The following is a 22,284-nucleotide window of genomic DNA, read 5'->3' on the forward strand; positions in this document are numbered from 1 at the left end:
GATGGCACAGGTCTGTGCGTAAAGCAAGGAAAGACACAAATCACATCAGCATTACCATGAACATTATTAATCATTAATCCGACTTGATCATAAAGTTGAAAGAGAGATGTGTGCGCCCTAAATTCGAGCCGGAGTGAGAGTATTCCCGCGGCGGCGGCCGCCCTGAGACACACAGTCTCTGCTCTGCCAGCAATTACACACAGACAGTGGGGATTAACACTGAGAATTGAATTAACACTTACATTCGCCACTTCAGCCTTTATACAGGTTTAGAGCAAAATAAAACCAGAGTCTAACTTCAGCATGGACAAGCCGGCCTGAGAGAACATTCACATCATTTACCTTTCATTGTCCTGGAGTTCAACTCAGACAGTGTTTTAGGCAAAAGACACCATCATCCGGACACAGAAATGAGAGACTGTAGCCATGCAGCCGCACAGCTTCAGTTTACACACACACACACACACACACACACACACACACACACACACACACACACACTCAAGTTAGTGAAAGCAACCTTGACAACGCGGTACACAATACGGTCATATTATTAAGCGCACTTCACACACACACACACACACACACACACACACACACACACACACAGGATAAAACTACACCCTCAGAAGTGCTTTAAATCATCAGGAACCAAATACCTCATCCTGCTCATACAAGTCAAAATGAACTCAAGAAAATAATAACAACAACAATAATAATAATAATAATAATAATAATAATAATAATAATAATACCTCAACAAATGTAAAGCGTTTTCTGACACAAAACAAACACACAACATCTTCACACTCAGGACCTGATGTCATTCACTCCCCATTTTGCTCGGACATTTCTTTCTTTCTTTTTTTTTAATTTTTTTATTAGTTGCTAGCTATCTGCAACTAATAGCCTACAATTGGACATTTCTCATTCAAACAAATATCTGGGCTGGAGGATAGAATCCGTAAGGTTTACCTGATGAGTGAAAACAACTCAGCCCTGATTTCCAAGTGCACTCAGTCCGACCTGCCCCTTTCCCCCATAATAATAATAATAATAATAATAATAATAATAATAATAATAAAAATAATCATAATAATAATCAATCCTGAACTCTGTCCAGCGCATCACCTTCTCACAGTTTAGTATTGATTTCTAACGCACACTTACACACGCTCACAGACAGACAGAAATCTATAAAAAACAAACAAACATGTATTTCAGTGTCTAAGCTGTGGACAGTTCCTGGAAAATAATCAGAGGAATAGTCAGGTTGAATAAATAAATAAATAAATAAATAAATAATGTCGCTTTTGTATCAATAAATTATGAAGTTGAATAGATTGTTTTTGTCATAATAATAATAATAATAATAATAATAATAATAATAATAATAATAATAATTTATTATTATTATTATTATACAGGCGCCATAATAATTGCGCATGTCTACTTTACAGTCTGCAAAGTGTTATACCGCAAGTCCTGGGAAACAAAAAACAAAAAAACTAAAACAAACAAACCATCTTTACATGAGGCTCCTGATTGAATGTCATTCACCTGATCGCATAAACACGCAGGAACGATCCATTAAAGCCCAAACCTCATTCCTGCAAAAATAACCCACAGCTCTGTTTACTTACCTTGTATTATGAAATTCGCGTTCCAGCTTTAAAATATCCACAGTGACCTATAATTTCTTGAATCCCAGAATCATTTTTTTAAAGTATTTCAGCCAGACAACTTAAAGAGAAAAACAAATATCCGGCTCTGTGCTGAGAGGAGCTGCAATCAAAACACAGCTGAGAGACTGAAGCGGGTGTTGAGTTCAAGGTGAAAATGAAATGAAACGAACTGAAAAGAGAGAGAGAGAGGCAGTGGGAAGTGTGTGTAGGAGCTGATGGAGCAGGTTAGGGGAAATACAGTAGGTTTGCTGGGATGGGCTGGATGGGGAGAAATAGGGCTGACAGGAGGAGGCGTTAGCCGCCGTTTGGGCTCACACGAGCGGGAAACGCCATTCTCTCACCAGGGGATCACACAAACAGTGTGCTGCTGATCCAAAAGCCCTGCAGCCACACACACACACAGCTAAGCAATATACTTACACCTCATCACGTTTCATTTCAATGTCCAACTTTAAATAAGATACAGAATAAAGAAAAATGATTTATAAAAGATCATGGTTCGTAATATAGTCATCATTTTTCGTTATTTTCAATCACAAAATATTTTTTTCAAAAAATTTCAGTCTGAACACCACACAGTGAACTCATTAGCTACCATCCAAATTTCCATTCAGTTCTAATTCTCATTCATTCATTCTTTACCTCGCTCCTTTGCACTATTCCGCACTACCTCACCTTAACAGCCATTAGTTTATTGTTTATACTGCTTATTTCATGTTTACCTCAAGTGCCCTTGATTGTTTATTTGCACCAGTTTGTGTGTGTGTATATGAGTGTTTAATCTATGTCTAGTTCTTATCTAGAGTGTTTATACTGTTTATTTCAATTATTCTATTTTTATTTATTGCATTGCCTGTTTGCACCGTGGGTCAGAGAGGACTGAAATTTCATCTGTGCTGTATGTAGAGCATATTTGACAATAAAAGTTGACTTGACTTGACTCATTGAGCTTGACGAACTCCACTAAACGACTACATTTCCCATGATGCACAAGGCGCACGCTGATTGGTCGATTGTTGATCCACTTCCGAAACACTGCTCCAACCGTCAATTCAAGACGAAGCGAGATTTATTTATTTTTTTTAGCTGCACAGAGAAACTTCCGACGTTTTCTACACAATTTGCATTTTGAAATAATCAGTTAATCCGGTTCACAAGGTAAATATGACACGAAAGAAAGAAAGAAAGAAAGAAAGAAAGAGAGAGAGTTCCCTTATAGCATCCGAGGCTGTGGTGATTTAGTGAGTGTGTCTGAATGAGAAAAGCTAGCTAGAATTAGCTAGCTAGCTAATTAGGCGGCTAAAGACGCGTTTGGGCAGCTGTGGTCCAAATATTTAGTCACAAAAAAATATTCCGTGACTAATTTCTAAAGTGAAATACGAGCAAATGAGAAACTTATTAGCTTGTTTTCATTTTAAAGGAATAATAACGCTGTGTTTGCGTTACAGAGGATCACAAATGGATGCCTGCTCCGGTCGCTGCAGCATTGTGATTAGATTGATCTCTCTGTATATTTAAATCCAACATTTTTCAAAGAAAAGTGGCAAAAAGCAAAGAAGTAACGAGAAAAAGCATATATAAAACCCAATATCAATTTCGAGTTTTAGTTTTGCTGTGTTTATTCAGTGGAGTAGTGGTAGCTTAGTGGGTTTAAAGCTCTACGTGACTGATCAGGTGGTTGAGGGTTCGAGACCCAACACTGCCAAGCTGCCACTGTTGGGTCATTGATTAAAGCCCTTAACTCCATCAGGTCTTTTAATTAAAGACCAGCCTGTCGAGATAGTTTCTTCTTATAGGTATTTGGGTGTACATGTGGACAGCAAACTGGACTGGAAGGTACACAGTAGCAACACGTTCAAAAAATTTCAGTCTAGAATGTTCTTCCTAAGGGAACTCAGGTCTTTTAGTATTAGTAGGCCCATCTTAAACACTTTTTATAATGGGATTCTGGGCAGTGTCCTCTTTTATGCGGTGGTGTGCTGGGGTAGCTGTTTGTCAGGGGAGGACAGGAAAAGCAGGCTCAATTATTGGTCTCAGCCCCAGTTCTCTAGAAGAAGTAATTGAACAGAGAACCATGAGAAAAATGAAAAGGATTGTGGCAGAAGAGGACCATCCTCTTCATAGTTTCGTTGTAAGAAGTGGTAGGAGTCAGCGACTCCTCTTCCCCAGCTGCTCAACTGAGAGATTCAGGAGATCTTTTGTACCTTCTGCAGTTAGGTTTTTTAATAAGCACCTTTGATATAGTGTTGTTTTTATTGACTCACTATTATTTATTTATTTAGGCATATGTGTGTATGTGCATGTATGTGTATGCATGGTTCTTTTTATACTGTTCTGTGTTGCACATGTTGGTGGTCCATTGCCATTAACTGTTGATGCTTGTTTTCTTCCTTGCTTATACTGCTGTATGTTGCACATGTTGGTGGTCCATTGCCATGGTCTGCTTCTCTATGCTGCTCTCTGCTATATCTTCTGTCCTGTACCTGTTTTAATGTCTTGCTTCATGTTGTGTTGTGTCTTGTATGTTGATGGTGGCACTGAGTTTCCCCTTTGGGGAGTATTAAAGTTAATCCAGTCCAATCCAACCTAACCACACTGACCCTACATATGAGTAGGGAAAAGATATATGGGTTGTTTTACAATCAGGGTACAAAGTTTGTGTCACAGGGATCCAAAATTCAAACTGGTTCTTGTACCAATTTTTAAGTGAAGGACAAGTTAAAGGGGAACAGAGGGCAATATATAGAGTAAATATAACAATAAAACACACGTTAACGAACCTTATTCAAGACTTACAAAAGTTTTTTGTTCTAAGGTTGGAAAGTTATAGTGTTTTGAAAGTAGCTCGAGCAAACTATTTCCGCAGTTTGAACAGCCCGCCATGATATTAATTTTATCCAATCAGAATGCACGTTCATTTTCTCTGCGTAACACTCATGACGTATGTATGTGCCCAGTTGTGTTGGCTCGTTGAGGTTGGGAATAGCACGTGTGAATCGGAAAGTAGGATGAATTGTAAGTGATCGGCTACACAATGCCACAGTGTGTTGCTTTCGGGTGTAATAACAGGACCGATGGAAAGCATAACGATCCTCCAGACGTGTCTTTTCACTCGTTTCCGCTGAAAAACACCAAGCGAGTTCGAGCTTTCTTCTCTTTCGTCATCACCGGAGTCGAGAGTACCTCTCCGAGGTTCAAACTGGTACCCTTCTAAGCCATAGCCTGCTTGCAGTGTGTCTTGCGGGATCTCTTCGTATGATTCGACAGAGCTGTCGCTTTCACTTGATGCGCCCGACGCCATGATTACACGCTTATCTCCTAGTGCAGTGGGTAGGGCTGACGTCATGGTCTTTTAAAAATGGCGACTCTTGTGCCGTTTAGCGTACCGACTATTATATTTACAATTACCAAGATATTTCGTTGTTTTCTAATATATAAATTTGATAGAATACTTAAGAATACATTACTTTGTCACATCAGCAACTGTATATAATTGGTACCCCTTTAAAGAACTGATTTCAGGTAATTTTTTGACATATGTGTATGGTAGTTTTGTGTAATCTGCTATAAGATCTCATCTCATCTCATTATCTCTAGCCGCTTTATCCTGTTCTACAGGGTCGCAGGCAAGCTGGAGCCTATCCCAGCTGACTACGGGCGAAAGGCGGGGTACACCCTCCTGGACAAGTCGCCAGGTCATCACAGGGCTGACACATAGACACAGACAACCATTCACACTCACATTCACACCTACGGTCAATTTAGAGTCACCAGTTAACCTAACCTGCATGTCTTTGGACTGTGGGGGAAACCGGAGCACCCGGAGGAAACTCAGGCGGACACGGGGAGAACATGCAAACTCCGCACAGAAAGGCCCTCGCCGGCCACGGGGCTCGAACCCGGACCTTCTTGCTGTGAAGCGACAGCACTAACCACTACACCACCGTGCCGCCCCTGCTATAAGATAAAGCAGATTAAGTGTAGCTTTAAGCAGGGCTGGGATTATAATCACCATCTACCTCTATATTTCTATCAGGCTTTTGAACCACGGATTATATTAGCAATTTTGCACAAGACATTGCACAGTATATCTACCTCTATGTTTGCACATTGTTTGTTTGCCTCTCCTTTTTTTTCTTTTAAATGTTATCTTCGTTTTTCACTCTACCTTTATATTTTGCATTCCGTATGCACTTTATATTTTATATTTCATATTTTATATATATTTCTTTTTATTTTGGTAAGCGTAGTTTGGTCGGGCAGTTGCAAAATAAGAATTTCATTACCCAATAATAAACCGCTGTGTCTGTTATTGTGTATATGACAAATTAAAAAAAAATCTTGAATCTTGAGAAACAAATGAAGTGATTCTCGGAGAGGACTTTTTTTTTTTTTACAATTCAGAATCCACTACTTCCATAGTGCTTTTAAATATAAGGCTGTAAGCTTTGTGTTAGTTATCTCTAATATTTATGTCCCAATATCTTGACCACGTTTTAGGATGAAAATAATCATTTTAGATGTGTTATTTTATATTGAAAAATTAGCTGTCTCGGAGAGGACATTTTTTTTGACACAATTACATACTAATTTGATCAAAATAGTCTGAAAACTTACTGGCATTCAACATTAAAACTTAACTATGTTTCCAATGATATGGAACCAAATATTTGTTTTATGGTATAAAGAATGATTTAAGTGCATCCCTTTTGGAGCTACCTGTGGTCAAAAAAGCACTTTTTCTAAATGACACGAGTAATTTTGCTAAATATGACATATATTGCCATACATTCACCAAAAATAACGTTATCACCAAATTTTTGTTTTGCATGGTAAATAGAGCTATCACAGGGCTACAATAAACAACCAAGTTTATTTAGTCAAGCCTTTTGATATTGAAGATAATAAGTGTTAAATGTGATTTTTAGCTTGCGTACCCTGATTGTAAAACAACCCTTATATAAGAAGGAAATTTGTAAACTAGTTTATAACACATACTCAGCTGCTTGTTTTGACCTGCTGCTGTAATCATAAATCCAGGCAACTCATCCTCTTTACAGTAAACTCATAATGAGTTTGACTTGCTGTATAATCGCACTATCACCCAAAAGAGAACGAGCTTCATTTTTGAGCCTGGTTCTTCCTAAGACCTCGGAGAGGGCGGCATGGTGGTGTAGTGGTTAGCACTGTCGCCTCACAGGTCCTGGGTTCGAGCCCAGCATGTCCTCCCCGTGTCTGCGTGGGTTTCCCCGACAGTCCAAAGGCATGCAGGTTAGGCTAATTGGTGGCTCTAAATTGACCGTAGGTGTGAATGGTTGTTTGTCTCTATGTGCCAGCCCTGCGATGACCTGGCGACTTGTCCAGGGTGTACCCCGCCTCTCGCCCATAGTCAGCTGGGATAGGCTCCAGCTTGCCTGCGACCCTGTAGGACAGGGTAAGCGGCTACAGATAATGACTTCTCAGGGAGTTTTTCCTTGCTGCTGTTTTGCTCATTAGGGACCTAAAGCTATGTTTGGATTTCTGTAAAGGTGCTTTGCGATGAAGTCTGTTGTTAAACGCGCTAAACAAAAAAAACTGAGTAACAGTGGAGTTGATCAATGTTATAACGATACACAAGCTGTCCAGGAGAAGTGTAGGGACTACTGCACTTTAGCGAGCGCTAAAATCCGTGAAGTCACGCTAACCCTATCCCTCAAACAACCAATCCCAAAGCACAGACAAACACCAGTTTTGATGAAGGTAAGCTTTTCTTTATTTATTACTGATAATATGGGCGCTGCCGCCCCGAACCCCCTTTTAAAGGAACAGTCCACCGTACTTCCATAATGAAATATGCTCTTATCTGAATTGAGACGAGCTGCTCCGTACCTATCCGAGCTTTGCGCGACCTCCCAGTCAGTCAGACGCAGTCAGACGCGCTGTCACTCCTGTTAGCAATGTAGCTAGGCTCAGCATGGCCAATGGTATTTTTTGGGGCTGTAGTTAGATGCGACCAAACCCTTCCGCGTTTTTCCTGTTTACATAGGTTTATATAACCAGTGACATGAAACAAGTTCAGTTACACAAATTGAAACGTAGCGATTTTCTATGCTATGGAAAGTCCGCACTATAATGACAGGCGTACTAACACCTTCTGCGCGCTTTGGCAGCGCATTGATATCTGAGCTCCGTATCAATGCGCTGCCGAAGTGCGCAGAAGGTGTTAATACGCCTGTCATTATAGTGCGGACTTTCCATAGCATAGAAAATCGCCACGTTTCAATTTGTGTAACTGAACTTGTTTCATGTCACTGGTTATATAAACCTATGTAAACAGGAAAAACGCGGAAGGGTTTGGTCGCATCTAACTACAGCCCCAAAAAATACCATTGGCCATGCTGAGCCTAGCTACATTGCTAACAGGAGTGACAGCGCGTCTGACTGACTGGGAGGTCGCACAAAGCTCGGAGAGGTACGGAGCAGCTCGTCTCAATTCAGATAAGAGCATATTTCATTATGGAAGTTCGGTGGACTGTTCCTTTAAATTCGCTCAAACACCACTAGGCTTGGTAAAGTACAGCGCCCACTAAAGTGCAAACTATCCGAAGTGTATCCTTTTGTGATTTATGATGATGTTGACGTAACCTTGTTGTATGGTCTGTCAGCCCTTCTCCGAAACAGTGGGTGAGTTTGGTGAGTCAGCAATGCCGTGCAATGAAAAAAGAAATAAAAAATATCAATGACCGTCAGTGAATGAAATCAGTGTGCTTCTATTGTATTGTATTTTTTTCTCAGTGTAGGTAACGTGTGACATTAAAACCATGTTTATTGAGTAAAATAAGAAGGAACATGAGGCATTTAAAGCTATTAATTAAAGTTAATTATAGAAGCAGACATGGATGTTTAAACATACCTGTTCTGTGTATAACATAAACGTCTTATTGTTTGTCTAAATGAGTATTAATATATTATATTATTCAATAGGGGGTTGATTTGGGCTTGGTAAAGTTGGAGTGGCGCCATCATGTGCTTGATACAAGTTATTATAACAAATGCACTGCTGTTCTGGCAACTGTTCCACAAAGGGGGCATATGAAAGTTTGCATCCCCCATGGGTTCTGGATGGAAAAATGAAATTTTACCACAATTTATCTACAAAAAAAAAAAATCTGTGTGGTGCAGCAAGACAGTAACACAAAATTAGTAGAAAAGAACCTTAAAGGAACAGTCCACCGAACTTCCATAATGAAATATGTTCTTCTCTGAATTGAGACGAGCTGATCTGTACCTCTCTGAGCTTTGTGCGACCTCCCAGTCAGTCAGACGCGCTGTCACTCCTGTTAGCAATGTAGCTAGGCTCAGCATGGCCAATGGTATTTTTTGGGGCTGTAGTTAGATACGACCAAACTCTTCCGCGTTTTTCCTGTTTACATAGGTTTATGTGACCAGTGATATGAAACAAGTTCAGTTACACAAATTGAAACGTGGCGATTTTCTATGCTATGGAAAGTCTGCACTATAATGACAGGCGTACTAACACCTTCTGCGCGCTTCGACAGCGCATTGATACCTTCACTCCTGTTTTCCCCCTCTCCCCCCTCTCCCCCGCCCCCGTCACGTTGGTTGTATTGATGGAAGTTAGGGGGGGCGGGGGAGAGAAAAAAAAAAACAGGAGTGAAGGTATCAATGTGCTGCCGAAGCGTGCAGAAGGTGTTAGTATGCCTGTCATTATAGTGCGGACTTTCCATAGCATAGAAAATCGCCACGTTTCAATTTGTGTAACTGAACTTGTTTCATGTCACTGGTCATATAAACCTATGTAAACAGGAAAAACATGGAAGAGTTTGGTCGCATCTAACTACAGCCCCCAAAAATACCATTGGCCATGCTGAGCCTAGCTACATTGCTAACAGGAGTAACAGCGCGTCTGACTGACTGGGAGGTCGCACAAAGCTCGGAGAGGTACGGATCAGCTCGTCTCAATTCAGAGAAGAACATATTTCATTATAGAAGTACGGTGGACTGTTCCTTTAAGAAAGAGGTCAAACTTTTGCCTTGACGCTTTTGGTCTCGGGACCTAAGAAAAGAAGGCGGTGTATGAGATTTAGCAGATATTTTTGAAGAAAAAAAACGGGTTGAATAATCCGCTCAGAGGATACAAACAGTCATTGGAGGCGGTTCTGAAGGCAATTCGTGTGCACACAAGTTATTGGGTAATTTACAGTATATCACATTTAGAAAGTGTGACGTAAACTTTCAATTTACAATTTAGAATATTTTTAAACTAATATTCCGAAGCGTGTATGATTTGACCATTGGTGTAACTTGTGATAATGAAGGAACATCTTCAAAACAAGTCCCACTCCAAGTCTTGTTGGCTAAAATAAATTTATTTTGTTTTCAGACTTTGGGAACTTTTTCACTTAACTGTATGGATAAAGTCAGAACACAGTGTTAAGTATTTCTGTTAATCTGTGTAGTTGATGAAAAATCTTTATAACTGATGTGCATCTTAACTCCCAGCAGCAGAAGGCTCTTCCTCGCATTCACCTTTCGTGCTCTGGCATGAATTTCTCTGAGCTCCTGAAGCAATCCAACCAGCTGTGCAAACTCTCCCCTGATGGAAAGTATTTGGTATGGAATCAAATCTCAGCATTTGATATAGGTGTCGTAACTATCTCCTCATGGAAATTATAACACTAACCATCTTTAACGAAACCTCAATCTCTGCTATATAAATCTAAATTGTACAGAGGCCTTGAATAATATATGCTGAACAGTGCTTTTGTTTCTCTTTTCAGTATGAGTTATAGATATCGTTTTACCTCCTAACTAACCCCTCGTGTCTCCTAGGCCACTTGTGTTCAGTATCGCCTGGTAGTGCGGGATGTCAAGACTCTGCAGATTTTACAGCTTTACACCTGTCTGGACCAGGTGGCACACATGGAGTGGTCTTCAGACTCCCTCTTCATCCTCTGTGCTATGTACAAAAGAGGGCTTGTACAGGTACCCGGAGAACTTATTCGTCCCGTTTCTGAGAGTCAGCGCTAATTAGGTTGGGGTACAACCCTGATTTCAAAAAAGTTGGGACAAAGTACAAATTGTAAATAAAAACGAAATGCAATAATTTACAAATCTCAAAAACTGATATTGTATTCACAATAGAACATAGACAACATATCAGATGTCGAAAGTGAGACATTTTGAAATTTCATGCCAAACATTGGCTCATTTGAAATTTCATGACAGCAACACATCTCAAAAAAGTTGGGACAGGGGCAATAAGAGGCTGGAAAAGTTAAAGGTACAAAAAAGGAACAGCTGGAGGACCAAATTGCAACTCATTAGGTCAATTGGCAATAGGTCATTAACATGACTGGGTATAAAAAGAGCATCTTGGAGTGGCAGCAGCTCTCAGAAGTAAAGATGGGAAGAGGATCACCAATCCCCCTAATTCTGCGCCGACAAATAGTGGAGCAATATCAGAAAGGAGTTCGACAGTGTAAAATTGCAAAGAGTTTGAACATATCATCATCTACAGTGCATAATATCATCAAAAGATTCAGAGAATCTGGAAGAATCTCTGTGCGTATGGGTCAAGGCCGGAAAACCATACTGGGTGCCCGTGATCTTCAGGCCCTTAGACGGCACTGCATCACATACAGGCATGCTTCTGTATTGGAAATCACAAAATGGGCTCAGGAATATTTCCAGAGAACATTATTTGTGAACACAATTCACCGTGCCATCTGCCGTTGCCAGCTAAAACTCTATAGTTCAAAGAAGAAGCCGTATCTAAACACGATCCAGAAGCGCAGACGTCTTCTCTGGGCCAAGGCTCATTTAAAATGGACTGTGGCAAAGTGGAAAACTGTTCTGTGGTCAGACGAATCAAAATTTGAAGTTCTTTATGGAAATCAGGGACGCCGTGTCATTCGGACTAAACAGGAGAAGGACGACCCGAGTTGTTATCAGCGCTCAGTTCAGAAGCCTGCATCTCTGATGGTATGGGGTTGCATTAGTGCGTGTGGCATGGGCAGCTTACACATCTGGAAAGACACCATCAGTGCTGAAAGGTATATCCAGGTTCTAGAGCAACATATGCTCCCATCCAGACGACATCTCTTTCAGGGAAGACCTTGCATTTTCCAACATGACAATGCCAAACCACATACTGCATCAATTACAGCATCATGGCTGTATAGAAGAAGGGTCCGGGTACTGAACTGGCCAGCCTGCAGTCCAGATCTTTCACCCATAGAAAACATTTGGCGCATCATAAAACGGAAGATACGACAAAAAAGACCTAAGACAGTTGAGCAACTAGAATCCTACATTAGACAAGAATGGGTTAACATTCCTATCCCTAAACTTGAGCAACTTGTCTCCTCAGTCCCCAGACGTTTACAGACTGTTGTAAAGAGAAAAGGGGATGTCTCACAGTAGGAAACATGGCCTTGTCCCAACTTTTTTGAGATGTGTTGTTATGAAATTTAAAATCACCTAATTTCTCTCTTTAAATGATACTTTTTCTCAGTTTAAACATTTGATATGTCATCCATGTTCTATTCTGAATAAAATATGGAATTTTGAAACTTCCACATCATTGCATTCCGTTTTTATTTACAATTTGTACTTTGTCCCAACTTTTTTGGAATCGGGGTTGTATAATTAAGTTTGTTTCCTGGAAGTGCATGCCGTTAGTGTGACAATATCATGAAGGAATGCTGCCTTGCCTAATTCATAAAACTCTGCAAAATGATTTCAAGCAATAACGTCTTTATCGATGAATATTCAAGGATGGATATCCTTGTCTATAATCGCGTTTCAAAAGAATGTGTGGAAAAAAAAGTCTTACCTTTCTAATGGAAGCCAGCGCCAGTCTTTCATTTTTTCCCAGACTTAGGAGGACAGGTGGAACAGAAGCTGATGGTGATGGTGTGCACGTTCCCTGTGTGTGTGTGTGTTTTTTTTTTTTATTTTTGTTTGTTTGTTTTCCTCTCTCTGTCTCTCGCAGGTGTGGTCTCTGGAGCAGCCAGACTGGCGCTGTAAAATAGACGAAGGCTCGATCGGACTAGTCTCCTCACGCTGGAGTCCAGACGGACGTCACATACTCAACACCACCGAGTTTCACGTAAGTGTGAAGTCAGGAGGAGTCGAACCTGTGCCATGTCAACTGTCGCTGCCTCGTAACCGAGGACCTGAAAATAGTAGGCTGTCGGGTGGAACAGGGCTGGCTTCAGACCTCAAATAACCATCTAACATAGAGCGCTGAGCTATGTCCAGCGCCTGTTCACTTTACAGTCAAGTCAATGAGGGGAAAAACCAGGGAGGGATCGTTTATTGGGGTTACTGGTGTCGTACAATTACCATGAGGGTTGTGTGTGTAAGCGTTCCCATTCCTTTACAAATTCCTGGGGGGAATAATGCTGTCTGGATTGAATGAATCAGAAACAAATTGGCTCAGGCCTTTAATTTTCATCAAAAGATGTCGCTCCGTATAGCAGTGCTTTGGTCCATTGTTATGCAGTTTATAATACTTGGCTTTGAAATACAAATTTAGAAACCGAAGCTTGTCTTGTGATAACCTCCAAACTTATCGAAAATCCTTCATAAATTTGTTAGTTTGCCTACTGGTTTAGTTGTTCCATGAATTCACACATGCTTAACTACTGTGGATGTGGGAAGTACATTATATCCTGATCCAGAGGTGTTTCTGAAACGGCCAGGCAATTGTTCCACTCAGGACAATGTAGAACTACATATGGATCACTCCACATCCCGCTAACTCTGCCTGTTAGGATTACACGTGGGCCAAGTGCCAGAGCAGGAGATGCCTGCTGCCTGAACTCGACTCCAAGAGTCACTGACAGGTGCTGAGACAGAGAGCAGCTGTGTCTGGGAATGAAAGAGGGGGCACGGAGCTCGGTGTCTGTGCCATTCTCAGTTTCTCTCCCACTCAGTAACAGTCAAAATTCAGACTTTGTCTTTCCATTTCACTCCGATGCAACAGTTTACTGTTGGATGGTGAAGTGAGTAGTGTTGATTTTCTACCATGTCTCCATGTAGGTTAATGTAATATATGTATGACGGAGGATGGTGAGTCTCGAAGGCAGGCAGGTTTAGTAAAGCTCCATCATGAGCAGCGTTTGCTCATAGGTGAGAGGTTAAGAGTTCAGTCGCTGGCATTAGGCTTCAGCTGATGTCACATTAGACAAGAATTCGTTAAGGTTGGGTTATAAGGTGGTTTACATGTTGGGACTTTGGTTTCATGACGGTCATAAACAGGATGCTAAGTTGTTTGGCAACAGCTGTGTGGTGTTACTGCAGGCAGTGTTTTTTTGTTTTTGTTTTTTTTTTTCTTTTACCCCATCAGACAGATGAGGGTGCGTGTGTTTATGGATACAATGGGGCAAAAAAGTATTTAGTCAGTCACCAATTGTGCAAGTTCTCCCACTTAAAAACATGAGAGAGGCCTGTGATTTTCATCATCGGTACACTTCAACTATGAGAGACAAAATGAGAAAAAAAATCCAGAAAAATCACATTGTCTGATTTTTAAAGAATTTATTTGCAAATTATGGTGGAAAATAAGTATTTGGTCAATAACAAAAGTTCATCTCAATACTTTGTGTTGGCAGTGACAGAGGTCAAACGTTTTCTGTAAGTCTTCACAAGGTTTTCACACACTGTTGCTGGTATTTTGGCCCATTCCTCCATGCAGATCTCCTCTACAGCAGTGATGTTTTGGGGTTGTCGCTGGCCAACACGGACTTTCAACTCCCTCCAAAGATTTTCTACGGGGTTGAGATCTGGAGACTGGCTAGGCCACTCCAGGACCTTGAAATGCTTCTTACGAAGCCACTCCTTCATTGCCCAGGCCATGTGTTTGGGATCATTGTCATGCTGAAAGACCCAGCCACGTTTCATCTTCAATGCCCTTGCTGATGGAAGGAGGTTTTCACTCAAAATCTCACGATACATGGCCCCATTCATTCTTTCCTTTACACGGATCAGTCGTCCTGGTCCCTTTGCAGAAAAACAGCCCCAAAGCATGATGTTTCCACCCCCATGCTTCACAGTAGGTATGGTGTTCTTTGGATGCAACTCAGCATTCTTTCTCCTCCAAACACGACAAGTTGAGTTGTTACCAAAAAGTTCTATTTTGGTTTCATCTGACCATATGACATTCTCCCAATCCTCTTCTGGATCATCCAAATGCTCTCTAGCAAACTTCAGACGGGCCTGGACATGTACTGGCTTAAGCAGGGGGACACGTCTGGCACTGCAGGATTTGAGTCCCTGGCGGCGTAGTGTGTTACTGATGGTAGCCTTTGTTACTTTGGTCCCAGCTCTCTGCAGGTCATTCACTAGGTCCCCCCGTGTGGTTCTGGGATTTTTGCTCACCGTTCTTGTGATCATTTTGACCCCACGGGGTGAGATCTTGCGTGGAGCCCCAGATCGAGGGAGATTATCAGTGGTTTTGTATGTCTTCCATTTTCTAATAATTGCTCCCACAGTTGATTTCTTCACACCAAGCTGCTTACCTATTGCAGATTCAGTCTTCCCAGCCTGGTGCAGGTCTACAGTTTTGTTTCTGGTGTCCTTTGACAGCTCTTTGGTCTTGGCCATAGTGGAGTTTGGAGTGTGACTGTTTGAGGTTGTGGACAGGTGTCTTTTATACTGATAACGAGTTCAAACAGGTGCCATTAATCCAGGTAACGAGTGGAGGACAGAGGAGCCTCTTAAAGAAGTTGTTACAGGTCTGTGAGAGCCAGAAATCTTGCTTGTTTGTAGGTGACCAAATACTTATTTTACCGAGGAATTTACCAATTAATTCATTAAAAATCCTACAATGTGATTTCCTGGATTCTTTCCCCCCATTCTGTCTCTCATAGTTGAAGTGTACCTATGATGAAAATTACAGGCCTCTCTCATCTTTTTAAGTGGGAGAACTTGCACAATTGGTGGCTGACTAAATACTTTTTTGCCCCACTGTAACAGAATTGTGACTCAGTGACACATCTGATTTGAAAAGTGATAGTTACAGTGAAAGTAAGTTTTGTGAGCGCATTGAGGTGACTGCGTTTGTGTGAATGCTGAGGGTTTATAAAGCAGGCAGTCATTAAAGGTTCTGAATGCAAAGTTGTATTCTGGGCAAACTGTTCTATCTCTATTGCTGTTGGAGTTTTGAGATGTTTCGCTGCTGCGCACACACACACACACACACACACTATGTTATGAGTAAAATGCATCCTGCGTTTTACGTTTCTGGAGATTGCCGAAGCAAGTGAGCAATATCATCACGTGACCACCGTGGGGCATGTTTGTTTGACCTACTTTTAACCAAAACAAGTCAGCATGAGCAAACATGGTGGACTTCGCTCTCCTGCCAGCTAAAAGAAAAGGAAAGCTTGCCTAGTGAGTGCAACTGCAAGATGGAGCAAGTTTAGATGACGTCGTTTTTCTGGACAGATAACTAAATCATTCGAGCTAGCGCTTAGCTATCTTAGCCTTAGAATCCATGGGCTGGACTCCACGGTAGCGAGTATGGAGAGATACACCTAATGTTTTGATCTTACAGAGACAGAAATGAGAACACAAAAGCAGTAACAGAGAAAAATCTTTTGTTTCACGGATCTGTTCGCGAATGTCAACCACAAATTACATCCCTGCGACTCAAAACGCTCCGAGGTCGATGCAGAGACGCGATGTTTTCCGCATGTCGACACCTTGGTGTGGCAGATCCACAGTTATGCTAATTAGTTAAAGCTCCTCGCGTTCGGCTGTTTCCGTAGGGCCATACTGTTTACCTCAAGAAGTAGGAAAACGGTCCCAAAACAGAGGAAAGCAACCCTCAATGCATCAAAACGATCACATCTTGTCCACATATTGTTCTTGCGAGACATAGGAAAATGCCATGCACAATAAAAAAATTTCAGATGACTTTGCAGTCAGGACCTTTAAATGGATGTACCGCTGCTGATATACCTCTTGCAGAGGCCAAAATTTTAATTTATGACAGATCTTAAAAGCAAATGACTTGTATGCATGTGAAGGCTGAATGATATGGGTTTTGTACGCGCTCCTGAATTTATTTATTTTTTTAATTCTGATTGGTCAGAAGGTGTTGAATTTTCTATAACAGCACAGCTCTGACAATAATGCTGACTAATTCAAATCATGGGGTTACATTAATGTTCTTGTTCTAATATGTTGTTTCTATAGTAACAGCTCATTCGGAGCAACTTTTATAGTGGGCGATCTTAAATACACAATAAATAATAATTAATTAAAAACTTATAATTTAACAAAGAAATATGTACACTACCATTCAAAAGTTTGGGGTCACTTTGAAATGTCCTTATTTTTGAAAGAAAAGCACTGTTCTTTTCAATGAAGATCACTTTAAACTAATCAGAAATCCACTCTATACATTGCTAATGTGCTAAATGACTATTCTAGCTGCAAATGTCTGGTTTTTGGTGCAATATCTCCATAGGTGTATAGAGGCCCATTTCCAGCAACTCTCACTCCAGTGTTCTAATGGTACAGTGTGTTTGCTCATTGCCTCAGAAGGCTAATGGATGATTAGAAAACCCTTGTACAATCATGTTAGCACAGCTGAAAACAGTTGAGCTCTTTAGAGAAGCTATAAAACTGACCTTCCTTTGAGCAGATTGAGTTTTTTCACATTTGTGGGGTTGATTAAATGCTCAAAATGGCCAGAAAAATGTCTTGACTATATTTTCTATTCATTTTACAACTTATGGTGGTAAATAAAAGTGTGACTTTTTCATGGAAAACACAAAATTGTCTGGGTGACCCCAAACTTTTGAACGGTAGTGTATAACCATTGACATGGTGAAATGACATTTAACATTTAATCAAAGGAGCCTCCCATGACAGTAATTTGTAATCACACCACACCATGATTTCCATGCATATTTTTGTTCATATCGTGATCACAATATGCCTTGCAGAATATAAAGCCAAAAATGGGCGATGCTGCGGTGTTGCTTTTAAAGACGGACTTGCGTTAATTTGACCTAAACACTCAGGAAAATGGAGAGGACATGAAAACTGGGAAATGAAGTGCAGGTGAGCATGAGACATAAAAGAAGTAAAGGAGAACTGGAAAAAAATAAAAACATTTGCACTGCAGTTCCCACGGCAACAAATCACAGAGGGTGCACTTGTGACAACTCACACCAATACCATGGTTTAACATGACACTCACGGATAACTCCTCTGGAACTAGGGGGTGACATGGGAGTGAATTTCCTCTTCTGTCCCATCCCAGTACCATAATGGAATAAAAAAAAAAAATTCCTGGCCTTTCCCAATGTTCAAAATAAAGAAAATAGTGTTTATTAGAACTGCATATACAGTGCTGAGCGTAAATGAGTACACCCTCTTTGAAAAGTAACATTTTAAACAGTATCTCAATGAACACAAACAATTTCCAAAATGTTGACAAGACAAAGTTTAATATAACATCTGTTTAACTTATAACATGAAAGTAAGGTTAATAATATAACTTGGATTACACATTTCAGTTTTACTCAAATTAGGGTGGTGCAAAAATGAGCACACCCCACAACAAAAACTACTACATCTAGTACTTTGTATGGCCTCCATGATTTTTAATGACGTCACGGCACCAAGTAATCTGTGATTGGTAGAAGAGAGCAACTGGACTTGCTTGAAGATTCTTGAAAACGTTTCGCCTCTCATCCGAAAGGCTTCCTCAGTTCTGTCTGACTAATAGGGAGTATCAAGCATTTATCCTCTATGCTTGATACTCCCTATTAGTCAGACAGAACTGAGGAAGCCTTTCGGATGAGAGGCGAAATGTTTTCAAGAATCTTCAAGCAAGTCCAATTGCTCTCTTCTACCAATCACAGATTACTATGTACCTGGATGACTGAGATTCTTCACAGATATGTTTCTATGCACTTTGGGATGAGATCCCTTCGACTGGTGCGGGAGTATGAGAGGACTTCCAGAAAGAGGATAAATGCTTGATACTCCCTATTAGTCAGACAGAACTGAGGAAGCCTTTCGGATGAGAGGCGAAATGTTTTCAAGAATCTTCAAGCAAGTCCAGTTGCTCTCTTCTACCAATCACAGATTACTATGTACCTGAATGACTGAGATTCTTCACAGATATGACAGCACCAAGTCTTCTAGGCATGGAATGAACAAGTTGGCGACATTTTGCAACATCAATCTTTTTCCATTCTTCAGCAATGACCTCTTTTAGTGACTGGATGCTGGATGGAGAGTGATGCTCAACTTGTCTCTTCAGAATTCCCCATAGGTGTTCGATTTGGTTCAGATCAGGAGACATACTTGGCCACTGAATCACTTTCACCCTGTTCTTCTTCAGAAATCCAACAGTGGCCTTAGATGTGCGTTTAGTCATCTTGGAAAAGTGCACGACGACCAAGGGCACGGAGTGATGGTAGCATCTTCTCTTTCAGTATAGAGCAATACATCTGTGAACTCATGATGCCATCAATGAAATGCAGCTCCCCGACACCAGCAGCACTCATGCAGCCCCACATAAGGACACTGCCACCACCATGTTTCACTGTAGGCACCGTGCAGTTTTCTTTGTATTCCTCACCTTTGTGACACCATACAGTTTTGAAGCAATCAGTTCCAAAAACACTTATCTTGGTCTCATCACTCCAGAGTATAGCATCCCAGTAGTCTTCATCTTTGTCAGCATGGGCCTTGGCAAATTCTAGGTGGGCTTTTTTGTGCCTGGGCTTTAGGAGAGGCTTCTTTCGTGGACGGCATTCATGCATGCCATTCCTCTGCAGCGTACGCCGTATTGTGTGACGGGAAATAGTCACCCCAGTTTGGCTTTCTGTTTCTTTAGATAACTGCAGTGAACTTGCATGCCGATTTTCTTCAACCCTTCTCATCAGAAGACGCTCCTGTAGAGGCGTTAACTTCCATGGACGACCTGGACGTCTCTGTGAGATGGTTGCAGTTCCATCTTTCTTAAATTTTTGTACCACTTTTGCTACAGTATTCTGACTGATAAGTAAAGCTTTGCTGATGATCTTGTAGCCTTCACCTTTGTTGTGTAAAGAAATTATTTTCTTTGAGGAATTCTGAAGAGACCAGTTGAGCATCACTCTCCATCCAGCATCCAGTCACTAAAAGAGGTCATTGTTGAAGAATGGAAAAAGATTGATGTTGCAAAATGTCGCCAACTCGTTCATTCCATGCCTAGAAGACTTGGTGCTGTCATTAAAAATCATGGAGGCCATACAAAGTACTAGATGTAGTAGTTTTTGTTGTGGGGTGTACTCATTTTTGCACCACCCTAATTTGAATAAAACTGAAAAAAATATCTAATCCAAGTGATATTATTAACCTTACTTTCATATTGTAAGTTAAGCAGATGTTTTATTAAACTTTGTCTTGTCAACATTTTGGAAATTGTGTTCATTGAGATGTTGTTTAAAATGTTACTTTTCAAAGAGGGTGTACTCATTTACGCTGAGCACTGTATACGTATTATTACAATTACCATCCTGCTCACTCCCATTGACTTTCCTGGCCTGTCCCAGTCATGTGATGAATAGTGAAATATATCATGAAAAATATCAGCCTCGATCTTAGGGTGGTCCTTAATTTTGCAAATTTGATTTTTTTAATGTTCTGACACCTCCCTAATAATATCAGAAATGAAGAGAACACAATTATTGTTGATAAAAGGGAGATGATCCATCTGAAATATATTGTTTATATTGCATGTAGTATAACCCCGATTCCAAAAAAGTTGGGACAAAGTACAAATTGTAAATAAAAGCGGAATGCAATGATCTGGAAGTTTCAAAATTCCATATTTTATTCAGGATAGAACATAGATGACATATCAAATGTTTAAACTGAGAAAATGTATCATTTAAAGAGAAAAATTAGGTGATTTTTAAATTTCATGACAACACATCTCAAAGTTGGGACAAGGCCATGTTTACCACTGTGAGACATCCCCTTTTCTCTTTACAACAGTCTGTAAACGTCTGGGGACTGAGGAGACAAGTTGCTCAAGTTTAGGGATAGGAATGTTAACCCATTCTTGTCTAATGTAGGATTCTAGTTGCTCAACTGTCTTAGGTCTTTTTTTGTCGTATCTTCCGTTTTATGATGCGCCAAATGTTTTCTATGGGTAAAATATCTGGACTGCAGGCTGGCCAGTTCAGTACCCGGACCCTTCTTCTACGCAGCCATGATGCTGTAATTGATGCAGTATGTGGTTTGGCATTGTCATGTTGGAAAATGCAAGGTCTTCCCTGAAAGAGACGTCGTCTGGATGGGAGCATATGTTGCTCTAGAACCTGGATATACCTTTCAGCATTGATTGTGTCTTTCCAGATGTGTAAGCTGCCCATGCCACACGCACTAATGCAACCCCATACCATCAGAGATGCAGGCTTCTGAACTGAGTGCTGATAACTCGGGTCGTCCTTCTCCTCTTTAGTCCGAATGACACGGCGTCCCTGATTTCCATAAAGAACTTCAAATTTTGATTCGTCTGACCACAGAACAGTTTTCCACTTTGCCACAGTCCATTTAAACTGAGCCTTGGCCCAGAGAAGACGTCTGCGCTTCTGGATCATGTTTAGATACAGCTTCTTCTTTGAACTATAGGGTTTTAGCTGGCAACGGCGGATGGCACGGTGAATTGTGTTCACAGATAATGTTCTCTGGAAATATTCCTGAGCCCATTTTGTGATTTCCAATACAGAAGCATGCCTGTATGTGATGCAGTGCCGTCTAAGGGCCCGAAGATCACAGGCACCCAGTATGGTTTTCCGGCCTTGACCTTTATGCACAGAGATTCTTCCAGATTCTATGAATCTTTTGAAGATATTATGCACTGTAGATGATGATGTGTTCAAACTCTTTGCAATTTTACACTGTCAAACTCCTTTCTGATATTGCTCCACTATTTGTTGGCGCAGAATTAGGGGGATTGGTGATCCTCTTCCCATCTTTACTTCTGAGAGCTGCTGCCACTCCAAGATGCTCTTTTTATACCCAGTCATGTTAATGACCTATTGCCAATTGACCTAATGAGTTGCAATTTGGTCCTCCAGCTGTTCCTTTTTTGTACCTTTAACTTTTCCAGCCTCTTATTGCCCCTGTCCCAACTTTTTTGAGATGTGTTGCTGTCATGAAAATTCAAATGAGCCAATATTTGGCATGAAATTTCAAAATGTTTCACTTTTGACATTTGATATGTTGTCTGTGTTCTATTGTGAATACTATCAGTTTTTGAGATTTGTAAATTATTGCATTCCATTTTTATTTACAATTTGTACTTTGTCCCAACTTTTTTGGAATCGGGGTTGTATACTGTACATAGTCCTGGGTATGACTTTAAACTGCAACCGGTGGCGAGTCTTGGGTCCGGGAGGACTTGAGTATTGGGGGAAAGTGGAGTTTCCCCTTAATCGCCATTGCTCCCAGGTCTGCTCTGACCCGGAGTGGTAGCACCTGCCTGGGTTCCAGCTATGGGTTAAATAGCACATCACCAATAAGGCACTGGCAGCAGGGCGCTTTTCAGTGCAGCATGGCAGATGAACCAAACAGG

General features: G+C 40.8%; 1 protein-coding gene across 7 annotated transcripts in view; it reads left to right on the forward strand.

Moving 5' to 3' along the window:
* The first annotated feature begins 2,720 nt into the window (after positions 1-2,720).
* Positions 2,721-22,284, forward strand: part of wrap73 (WD repeat containing, antisense to TP73) — a 40,714-nt gene continuing 21,150 nt past the window's right edge. For 2 of the 7 annotated variants that reach the window (XM_060931481.1, XM_060931482.1), the window contains exons 1-4: positions 7,088-7,424; positions 10,188-10,298; positions 10,518-10,670; positions 12,682-12,798. In XM_060931481.1, coding sequence (XP_060787464.1) covers positions 7,224-7,424; positions 10,188-10,298; positions 10,518-10,670; positions 12,682-12,798 — 582 coding nt within the window. In that variant the 5' untranslated portion in view covers positions 7,088-7,223. Of the gene's footprint in view, positions 2,844-7,087; positions 7,425-10,187; positions 10,299-10,517; positions 10,671-12,681; positions 12,799-22,284 lie in introns of those variants that run through there. The other 5 variants (XM_060931477.1, XM_060931478.1, XM_060931483.1 and 2 more) reach the window with 5 other exon arrangements.

The sequence above is a fragment of the Neoarius graeffei genome, chromosome 10, assembly GCF_027579695.1.
Source record: "Neoarius graeffei isolate fNeoGra1 chromosome 10, fNeoGra1.pri, whole genome shotgun sequence".
Lineage (NCBI taxonomy): Eukaryota > Metazoa > Chordata > Actinopteri > Siluriformes > Ariidae > Neoarius > Neoarius graeffei.